The sequence below is a fragment of the Boleophthalmus pectinirostris genome, unplaced genomic scaffold (genome assembly GCF_026225935.1).
Source record: "Boleophthalmus pectinirostris isolate CB_2022bp ecotype Guang Dong unplaced genomic scaffold, ASM2622593v1 HiC_scaffold_3, whole genome shotgun sequence".
In the NCBI taxonomy this organism is placed as follows: domain Eukaryota; kingdom Metazoa; phylum Chordata; class Actinopteri; order Gobiiformes; family Gobiidae; genus Boleophthalmus; species Boleophthalmus pectinirostris.
Window position 1 is genome coordinate 23921286 of NW_026571299.1, and position 12029 is coordinate 23933314.

Sequence of the window (12029 nt, forward strand, 5' to 3'; positions counted from 1 at the left end):
ATATGAAGCTGGGAAAAACTCTTCAAATTACAAATATCCACAAGGAAATGAATTGCTCATGTACTAGTATATATCATAGTGGGACTAGAATGACTGCAAGTGCACATATTTTTAAAAGTAAACTTTAAAAGCTTACATTTTAAGAGTGCCTTAAGGCTACCATCTGTGCTATTATTTGATTTTGCTTTACCAGGTGATGGTACATGTGAAGCATGTTCCCTCCTCCCTTCACCTGTGCTCTGGTCTTCCACAGAGACAATCTAATCACAGACAGTAGATTTAGAGCTTTGAATTATATTTTTAAACAAATGTTTCTTTCCTATCGTCTCAAAGCTTCTTCAATACCGCAAAGCAATTATGTGTACTTTTAATTCAGTATACAACAACATATAAAATGTATATTGTATTATAATGAATGTCCCTGCCCATTACCCAGTCAGTTTCATTCACAAAGAGTTTAAAGCATCAAATATAAAAACACATCATGCAAACGCCTCAAAGTGCAACATCAGTGCGAAGTTCAACTATGTGTCAGATCAACAGCATCTTTACTCCATCACAAACAACAGCAAACAGAAATCAACTCCACTGAACTCCTAATCTACAAAATGTAGATCGATTATTATCTATTCTCATGAGAGAATTTTCACTGCAGAACTATAGCTCCTATGCTCTCCTAGCTCTCCTATAGAGCAGAGCTTATAGAGTGTCTTACACTGTCTCCTATAGAGCGGAGTTTATAAAATGGTTGGATGTAGAACCAGGAGCCCTCGTTTCCGGCCGTGTCCAGCATCACTCTCATAGCGTTCTTCTCCAGCAGAGCGGGCAGGCGCTTGTTCACTGTCAGGTATTTGTTACTCTTCAGGTGGAGCATCTGAGGAAACATGGAAATATAACAAACATAAAAACATGTCAGGATACAATGATTGGTTTAATATTAAAAAAAATAAAAATAAAAATCGGATCTGCCCTTATTGGATACTCAAAAGAGTTTTAAATTGAATTATTTATTCACTCTAAAGTGCATGGTGGTACATCTGTTCTGTAGCCACAACTGCCCTGGGGTAGACTGACTTAAATGAACCTGTCAATCTGCACCTCTGACCACCTTTGGTTTATATAATCAGGCACAGGCCCTTCACATTTCTTCTAACTTTGTAGCGTGCATTACTGTTGTAAACACAAACCTGGATGACGTTGCCGTATTGAATTACTGTCCCCAGGAGTTTTTTGTTTTCCGAGTCATTTTGCTTCTTTTCCAGATCGGCTGCGTGCTACAGGGAGAGAGAGGAGACAAACATACCACAGGTCAAAGCACCTCTGTAAATCTACAAACACACTCCACTCAGGGCAGATTACACAGATGAAAGAGGCTTTAATATGAGCGTTTGACTTTTATAGCCAGTTTAAAGTTACACATAATTTAACACAACCAAAACTCAGACATGTATCGCTATGGAAACAGGGAGATTGCAATCCACAGTTTTTACGACTGTGTGGCCAGATAAGAACACACTTTAAATGGGAAAGTAGAAAACAGAAAAGTACTACAACCCAATATGGGCTGATATGGATTTATTCAAATGATATGATACCAGATAGTTGTTTCGCTGTTATTAAGTTTTACTATCACTACTACAATTTACAACTACAACTACTACCACTAGTGGTTCTGTACCACAAATAATAACAAAATTAAATTCTCCAGGGTACTAATTCTTAACACATAACAGATCACCATGTTACTTTTTACTGTTCTGAAAATGCTTTGTTGGCCAAAAACAACTTACTAGCAAATGTATGTTTTTGACGTTCTGAGCCCACACTCTTTTTGTTCTCCTCGCTAAGACACTCCCCCTTCAGAGCGCTATCACAACACAATCAGCTTGTATCCCGCTAATGAAACTACTGCACATTGCATCAGGTTTGTGAAGTTGCAGTTTATTATTTGTATCATACTTTTATACAGTATGTTTATGGAAAATTGTTATACGGGAGCATGGTTGACATAAACCTGCAGGCTAAGGACAGAATCTTTCAGTACATCATAACAAGGGTTCGAATAGGGCCTGGGAGAGATCACAAGATTACTCAGACATGCATAGATGAATATAAACCTCTTCAGGCATGTTTTTGATGAGGGCACAGTGTTATAACATTGTAGAAAGCATAATACCTTCTTTTTAAGGTTGAGGTACACTTTATTGTCCTGTCTTCTGCATTTGACCCATCCTTGAGTACAACCAGGGAGGTAGTCTTGGTCAGGACTACCTCATCTGGAGGATTTGACCTATGGTGGATGTATAGATGCATCACGAATTTCATACTTCCGGTCATCGCGCAATGCATACTGGGAAGGATTTTCCGAAAAAGGAGCATCAAACTGCCATGTTTGTTTTCCCAGTTGACAAAGACAGTCTTTTTTAGTCTTTTGAACCATGGTCACACGCATGGTAAATGGTCACATTTTTCTATAGCGCTTTTCCACCTTCAAGGCACTCAAAGCGCTTTACAACAAGGAACCACTCCATTCACACACACATTCACACACCAGTGTACGCAGACACTGTGGGCAAGGTGGGTTAAGTGTCTTGCCCAAGGACACAACGACAGCATTCATCTGTGGGAGCTGGAATCACACCAGCCAACCTGTGGGTCAGTGGATCTGACCACTCAACCTGTGATGTTTATGTTGAGAGCTGGACTCAAACCGCCAACCTTTAGATCAGTGGGCGAATGCTCTACCAACTGAGCTACTGCCGCCCGTATCACCATATCACTTTTGTTTCTGGTTCTGATGTTGTCATATTTTAGTTTTCGGATTCGGACATCGTAATTGTGTGGTTGTTGGATCCTAACAGCGGAAAAACAGCTCGAGAAATTTGCTTTGGAAAGTTTGTGAACTCCATAAATGCAAAAGAGAATCAGATGTGTGTGACTGCAAACCTCTGTTCAAACTGTTTCTCTTCCCAACGGAATTGAAAAATAGTGAAAGGTGAAGGCGATGGACAGGACTGATCCACAGGAAGGACCAAAAAGGAAACCTTTGACTGCCTAAATCATCCCGAGTATGTGGAGCGCTCAACCTTGGTTACGAATTTAAAGAGTCAACACCAAAGTGAAAGGCGGCAGCTGTTTGCCATGAAACACCTTCCACTACAAAGAGACCAAGACGTGATGTTGCTGTAAAGCCACAAGAACAAGAAGGTGCGAGCTCGGCCTCTTTGTCTTCTGCACCTCTCGCTTAAAAAAACAGGATCCCGCTTTGATGTCTCTCCATGTACAAAATGTTCGCTGCAAACTCGAGATGATTTCTTAGGCAGCCAAAGGTTTCCTTTTTCGTCCTTCCTGTGTATCAATACTTCCCAGTGTCTTCACCTTTCACTATTTTTCAATTCCGTTGGGAAGAGAAACAGTTTGAACAGAGGTTTCACATAGATGCACACAGATCAGATTCTCTTTTGCATTTATGGAGTTTGCAAACTTCTGAAGCCCATTTCTCGAGCCATTTTCCGTTGTTAGGATCCAACAACCACACAGTCATGATGTTCGAATCCCAAAGCTAAAATATGACAATATCAGAACCAGAAACAAAAGTGATATGGTTCAAAAGACTAGAAAAGACTGGATTTGTCAATAGACACATCCCACTGGGAAAACAAACATGGCGGTTTGATGCTCACTTTTTCTGAAAATCCTTCCCAGTATGCACTGCGCGATGACTGGAAGTCCGAAATTCGTGATGCATGTATTGAACAAGCAAACTCCGCACAGAAAGGTATATATAGAACTACTAGTCCTACTTCTGTTTGTATTTTGTATTTCTATTTGTGTTGCCATAGAAATCCCATTGTTAAATTCTACCACATTGATGAAATGTTGTGCCTCAGATTTGCATATTAAATGCCAGGACATGAGCAGAGTGCTGTGAGTGGACAGAGGTGTGGGAGGACAGATCTGAGTGTGGAGGAGAGGAGGATGTGAGGCCTGGCCAATATGAAAACAATACTATGACAAATGTAGAGTGACCAGAATTTCAACATCAAAAACTGGGACACTCTCGGTTTGTGACGATTGGTAATAATAAAACTGTGAAACGAGTGTGTAATTAAGAAGATTGCTCTACACTTGGCCCATTCAGGACTAACATGTGAGTCAGAAGAGTGACATTTTCTTAGTATTTTGGTCATTTTTAAGCAGCTTTTCTGTATTTTGCTTCAACAAATGTCAATTTATTCTTCTCTTTACTGTTGACAATGATGAAATTGGTCAAAAATAGGGACATCTGGGACATTTCTTATATAAAACTGGGGCAAATCAATGGTTTTGTATAAATCTGCTGGGACAGGGGACACAGAGCTCAAAACTGGGACTGTCTTGGGTCAATAGGGACGTCTGGTCACCTTAGGCAAATGGTAAATGGTCACAGTTTTATACAGCGCTTTTCCAACTTCAAGCACTCAAAGTACTTTACATCAAACCCCTCACTCATTCACACACATTCATACACCAGAGTAAACACACACTGGGAGCGATGTGGATTAAGTGTCTTCAGCATTCATCTATGATCAAATGGACGCTCTAACAACTGAGCTACTGTCACCATTATCATTTATAGACAGCTTAGATTATACTTATGTACACATTACATGACCTTAAACCATAATACGCCAAAGCCAAATTACAGGTCAGATCCCTGGAGAGGCGACCCCACTCACATTAAAAATGCATCAAGTTATTTTGGAATCATACAAACCCCACGGCTTGACTCACATGTAGCTTGTTGAGGAGGACAGTGTCTGTGTTCCCTCCGGGTTTCGCTGCTTTCCAGAACTGTTTTTGGGCAGAGTAGCGGTTCATGGGGCACAGTCTGAACAGGCAGTCTACAAAACACAGAGACGCATGTTTATTAAACAGAAAATGTTATACAGTGAATGCAATAGACAGACAAAAAATGCAGAGGCTTCATCATCTGTTAGGGCTGTGCAGTTAATTGTTTTTTACCAATTTGATCCCTGCCAACGGTAAAGAGAGGCATACATTGTGATTTGTTTAGGTAAAATACAAAAAGCTGTTTAAAAATGACCAAAACACAAAGAAAATGTGACTATAGTGATTCACATTAGTGCCACATGCAGAACAATTTTGCTTAATTATGCACTCATTTTACAGTTTTATTACCATCCCAAACCAGGGATGCCCCAGTTTTTTTATTTTGAAATTCTGGTCACTCTACAGTAGATGTTTCTGTACACAGAATAAGCATTAATGAGTGTTTGAAACTTTAATTTTTAAATTAAAATATCACCCAGCATGCCAGCTACAGCCAGTACAGCTCTGAGTCCTGCCACCTGCAGACGTTCTGTGATGACTCTGCAGTGGTTGGTGCATCAGAGATGGATAGGAGCTGGAGGACAGGACACTGATTGCAAACTTTGTGGAATGGTCCCAGGCAAACCATCTGCTCCTGAACGTTGACAAGACCAAGGAAGTGGTGATGATTTCAGTAGGAAGAGGACACTAGTGGAGTTCATCACAATCCAGGGCTATGACGTGGAAATAGTGACTGCTACAAGAACTTTGGTGTCCAGGTGAATAACAGACTGGAGGACAACAGTAATGCTGTGTACAAGAAAAGCATGAGGAAACTCGACTTTCTAAAAAAGCTTAGGTCTTTTCATTGTGTGCAGTAATTTACTGGAGATGTTCTCCCAGTCTGTGGAGGCAGTGTCCTGTACTTGGCTGTATTCTGCAGGAGGAGCAGCTCCAGTAAAAGGGACACTGAGTGGATTGACAAACTGATCCGTAAATCTGCTCACGTGATCCACTGTGAACTGGAGACATTTGTCACACTGAGGTACACGAGGACACTGGACAAACTGCTCTCCATCATGGACACTCCTGCTCACCCACTGCACCAGACTATTGAGTGACGGATAATACTCCCTACAACTGTACAACAACTCACCCACTGCACCAGACTATAGAGGGACAGATAATACTCCCTACAACTGTACAACAACTCACCCACTGCACCAGACTATACACGGACAGATAATACTCCCTACAACTGTACAACAACGACTGCACCAAACTATAAAGGGACAGATAATACTCCCTACAACTGTACAACAACTCACCCACTGCACCAGACTATACACGGACAGATAATACTCCCTACAACTGTACAACAACGACTGCACCAAACTATAAAGGGACAGATAATACTCCCTACAACTGTACAACAACTCACCCACTGCACCAGACTATACACGGACAGATAATACTCCCTACAACTGTACAACAACTCACCCACTGCACCAGACTATACACGGACAGATAATACTCCCTACAACTGTACAACAACTCACCCACTGCACCAGACTATACACGGACAGATAACGGACAGATAATACTCCCTACAACTGTACAACTCACCCACTGCACCAGACTATAGAGGGACAGAGGAGCTCATTCTCTGTTAACAGTGTGGTTGCGAGGCATGGATATGCACAGAGCCTATTACATTTGAATCATCATTATAGTTATTGATCTAATCCGTTACAAAACATGTTTAATGGAAACTGGACTATTCATTCAATCACAAAACATTGGAATAAATGTCTATACTCAGCAGATAAACTCACGGCAAAACATTCAAAACTGTCTCAAATAAACATGGTTTGAATTGAGATTTGGATTTTGAGCAGCCTTTAAGTTTCCAACAATTATCAATTAACTATTACGGAATAATCACCAGCTTTTGCACATTATAATACATGATTTAAACAAGTTCATTGCAAACAAATTAAAAGTGACGTTTGAGTCATTTACAAAGTGAAAAGCGCAACAGCTTCAAATGACTTCAGCAAGAAAAATGTCCCATCTCATTTGGTTCATTTTGGAGTTAATACAATGATGTTCTCAAATGAATTTGTGTTCATTAGGGAAGCACCAATCCAGTGTTTTCAGTTCCGATACCAATCCCCAAACTATAGCTTTAAGTATCGGCTGATACCAGCGAGAAACTGAAAACAACATTTACTTCCTTCAAACTGAAATAAGACAAAACTGATCAAGACAAATGTGTTGTAGGTATTATTTATCCTCATGCACCAGATTTTTCAGACTATAAATGGCACTTTTTTTCATGGTTTGGGTGTTTCCAGCGACTTATACTCTGGTGCCACTTATATATAAAATTTTTCAGACTGACAGCTGCGAGAGGCTCTAGGCTTGTGTGTCAGTATCTAGTACTACTATTACTACTGTACCATTGTCACTTCACTCTACTGCACATGTCTCCTGTAGAAATAGCTGCTGTCTCGCTACAAATAGTGCAATATTCAGCCAATAACAGTAATCAAGCAGCAGAAAGAAAGTTTGGAATGAGCGAGAAACTTGTGATTGACTGGAGGAGAGCGGGGATGGAGAACACAGCTTCACAGCAACTGGGCGGGTGCACCATGTAACTTTCCTGGAAGTCATTGGATGAATCAACAAAGCCTGAACTTCAATGACAAAACCATCCTGTCGGGATTCAGAAAGGCTGGAATAATTCTAACTGGAACTGATGCTGATTCTGACGACAGCGACACAGAAGAGGAAGTGGTGCTCTCTTTACATCATGGATCTATGGTTTATCTCCTGAGGCAGGCATGTCCAAACTACGGCCCGTGGGCAAAATGCGGCCCTCAGACAATTTTCTTGGCCCTCAGGCTTCCAGTGCTTTGGCCCAAATGACCTGCATCAATTAAAAATGAACTTTTTACTGAAGTTTTTGGAAAATCTACTTGATAACACTAATATTGAAGATTTAATGTGTGGTTTTGAGGATTTTAGAGTGAATAAAGGACTGATGGCTCATTCTAAAGTGTTAAACATGCACATTTTCAATTATTCACTGACTGAGTTCCAGTCTACAGCCCTCGATCGTCTGCTTGATCTGTGTTTAGAAATGTGGCGATGAAAAAAGTTTGGACACCCCTGTTGAGGTCTTGCAGAAGTGATCCCGAGGATGAAAAATTCAACCGATTTAGTGATTTGGAGTGAGATCGTGAGTTTGGTAAACTTATGTTCTGTTGTTTATGCTCTAATTATCTGAATAACTGTTCATATGTTACGTTAACATATATGTATGTTTTTTTCTTCATCGTTGCGCATTTTTTGGCTGGTGCTACTTGTACTCTGACTTGTACAACATTGACCAAAATAATTGTGATTATGATTTTTCCATAATCAAGCAGCCCCACTTTATTGCTTTATCTGGAATGTTTCACAGTCTGGCATTAAACCTTTCTATCTTAGAGACCAAACCAGACCAGGTTACAGGTCAGATCTGTGGAGAGGCAACCCCGCTCACAGTCAGAATACCTGTTTTGTAGGCATTTTTGAGCTAACCACCTGTAATAGGCAAAACATTAACATCACCATGGAGACAAGCAGATGACGGACCCTTCTTGTTACCTCCTCAGAAACAGACCTGGAGTTGCATTTTGTTTCATTCACACGTTTGTGTAACTCTTTATTGTTACCGTATTTTCCGGGCTATAGGGAGCGCTCTTAAACCTCCAACCCCATCAAAAAACAACTGTTCGCCCCACAATCCAGAGCGTCCTACACACGAATCCACTCCCAGCATGACTTCAGTAAACTACAAAGCCGCACCACCCGCAGCGCACGCAAACACACACGGAGCAGACAGCGACCGCACAGCGAAAAACACCTGCAGCCACACTCATCACTCCACGTCATTTAATGACAGTGAGCCTTATAATCCAGAGCGCCCTATAGTGTGGAAAATACGGTAGTCTGTCTACATCTTCAGAGCTTAAAATGCTCTGTTCCACCTTGTGATGTCATGAAAGAGTACATTTCTATTTAACAAATAATTATGGTGAAGGTGTGTGAAGTTTAAAAACACAAAATCATGGTCTTCGTAGTTCCGCCTGTTAGTTGTTGTTGTAATAAAAAATGCAATAAAATGTGATGTGACAGTCCATGACATTATTGTGAGATTTTCATCCGTATGACATCGCCGTATTAGTATTTCTGTTGTTGCTGCGTCCTTGCTGAACCCGGGCTCTGCTCCTGTGTCTGCGGACTTCAAACACCGCTCTGCTCTGCTCCATCAAAGCGCCAGCTTCAAGGGAGACCAGGGCAGTCCATTTTAGCACCACATCTGGACTTTCTGTAGTGCTAATAGCTTCTGAAGGCACGTTTAATTAACCCAATCACATTACAATCATTGAGAGGTGGAAGAGTGGTGGACAGTATATCTTAAAAGGACTCTGTTCCTGATGTAAGGTTGAATGATTTGGGAAAAATATCCAATTGCGATTTTTCGGACGAGAATTTCAGCTGCTATAGTTTTGTGATACATGTTGAAAAGTCCTACATTACGCCAAACTGACTCTTGTGAGCTTTAGGCATTTTATAATGTTGTGACCTCCTTAAAAACAGATCTGGAGTTGTGTTTTGTTTCATGCAATAGAATTCGGAATATATGTTTAAAAAGTAGGATTGTGCTCAGGATGCACATTATAAACAGCTCCAGACTCTTCCGCATTAAAGAGAATGTCTGTAGAGGCATTTTTTGTATTAAATATACAGGATATTTTGGTCTTTAACACTATATACTGAAGACTTTATCAAGTAATCATTAGAGATGCACTGATCCAGCTTTTTCTGATTCTGATACTATCTGCTGATACTTGATATCAGCCAATACCAGTGCAGAGGCTAAAAACATTATTTATTTCATTTAAACTCAAATAAAAGAAGACAAAACTGATCCAAATGTGTTACTGCCATTTATCTTCCACATAACAACAAAATCAAAATCCAAACATTTGGAGAACTGATATTTGGAAGCTGATATCCGATCCTGCAAATTCACACATGTTGACTAATCCTGTACTATTAGTGTGTCTACATCTCCAAAGCTCAAAATGCTCTGTTCCACCTCATGATGTCATGAAGAGGTAGTTTTCAAGTTAACATCTACCTTTAACTGTTAGTTTAGTAGAGATTGGAAATTCCAGGATTGAAATTATCTGAACGAATCTAGTGAAGATGAATGAAGTTTAAAAACACAGTGAAGTGATTCCTGTTTTACCACATGACATCACAAGGTGGAACAAGGTGTGTTTTCAATTTGACAGAAAAACACAGCCTAAATCTGCAGGGTTTGTGATGTCCTACCTTGTGATGTCATGAATTGGTAGAGTTCATGTGAACATCTCTTTTTACCTTTTAGTTGAGTAGAGATCGGCAATTCCACATCTGAAATCATCCAGATTATTCTAATGAAGGTGTGTGGATCTTAAAACACAGTGGAGCACTTCCTGTATTACCACATGACATCACAGGGTGTAGCAAAGTGTTTTCTGTTTGAGAGAAGAGCTCAGCCTAAATATATGAATTAAACATATGAATGAAAGGAATCAAAACTCCAGCATGTTTATGACAAGGAAACAACATTTTAAAATAGAACAGAACAGAAAATAGAGTAATATGAGCCTTTAACTCAAAATAGGTTTGAAAACACACTACTGGACACAATAGGCTCTTTATAATGACTGTAATGAGAGCCGATTTTTCCCCGCAGACAGTGAAGCTGACTGTTGTGTTCACGGCCCTCTCATTTTCATAGATACACCAGGGATTTGGACATTTGCATGGGGACAGTTACAGCACTTCCTCTTTTCTCTTCCTCTGAAACAAAACTTTCACTCTGTCACTCTGCACTAGTTTAACAGTCACTCTCAAATACAGCTGCTGCCTCTCTTCTTTTTACTACTAACATCAGCTCAGTGTGATAAAGCTACTACTACTACTACTACTACACTTTAATACTACTACTATTCTGGTATGACTGTAGGGCTGATTTGTTTGGGCCACAAATGTAGTATTTAAGGCAGTAGTCGACTAAAACATCTCTGGTTGGACATGTCCTGCTGATTGGTTGGTTGAATAAAAATGGGGTGAGGCAAAAGCTCTCTGTTCCAAACTGCGCTCACAAGATACACCTGCAGGGGGAGTTCATGCAAAAACTACTGTTTACACTAGGACTGGGAATCCTCGGGTCCCTCACGTTTCGATACAATAAACGATACATGGCTCACGATTAGGGGTGTGCAAACATATCGAAATAATGATATATTGTAGATGTGATGATACAGTATCGATATCGGGGGCTGCTGTATCAGTATTTTTTGCTATATTTTACTAAATTATTTTGTTACAGAGCTACAGATTTGTGGCTTGTTTAGAGGAAGGAAACTCGTTTATGCGACACATTTGACATTTTCACTGTTTTGATGATTAAAATCTTTGTCTTTCATATGAACTTTGCACAAGAAGTGGTTTAACAAACACTTTCACTATCACAGCTATGATTTGGCCATTATTTTTATTGAACTGTATCGAACCGATTTGAAATATATCGTGTTGAATCAAAAGTGCACAGTACTGAGATATGTATCAAATTGTGGCCTATGTATCAAGATAAGTATTGTATCAGCAACTTCTTAATGATCCCCAGCCCTACTCACAATATAATATTATCATATCAGTCAGTATTATCATATTGGTACAGGGATACATGTGATGACCGATATATAGTACATGATACTTACTCTATGATCTATTCCTGTTTTATTTAAGAACCAAATACATTTTTACAACAGCATTTCTTTGTTAAACCACTTCTTGTGCAAAGTTTTAATGAAATACATTTATTGAAGTCATCAAAACAGATAATCAAGCATCTAGTGTACTACATAAACACTTTCCCTTCCTCTAAAGAAGCAACAAAATTGTAGTACGGTCATGAAAAAATACTCTTGGCAATATATCGAAAAACCATTCCATGATAACGATGCTGTAGCAACAAATATAGCATCTGATACCTATAATATACACTAAAGCTACTCACTCAATACCTTATTTTTTCTGCTGTTGTCTCATATAAATCCTTATAATCCAAAAAATAATTAATTGACTACTACAAATTTTGGTGGCATAGG

The 12029-nt window shown here is 39.7% G+C and overlaps 1 protein-coding gene across 1 annotated transcript in view; it reads right to left on the minus strand.

The window, feature by feature from the left end:
• The window catches only part of LOC110158704 (inositol 1,4,5-trisphosphate receptor type 1-like), a 264915-nt gene that overhangs the window by 197523 nt on the left and 55363 nt on the right, over nucleotides 1-12029 (minus strand). Inside the window, 3 exon segments of the mRNA XM_055160081.1 lie at nucleotides 716-874; nucleotides 1188-1274; nucleotides 4774-4883. Coding sequence (XP_055016056.1) covers nucleotides 716-874; nucleotides 1188-1274; nucleotides 4774-4883 — 356 coding nt within the window.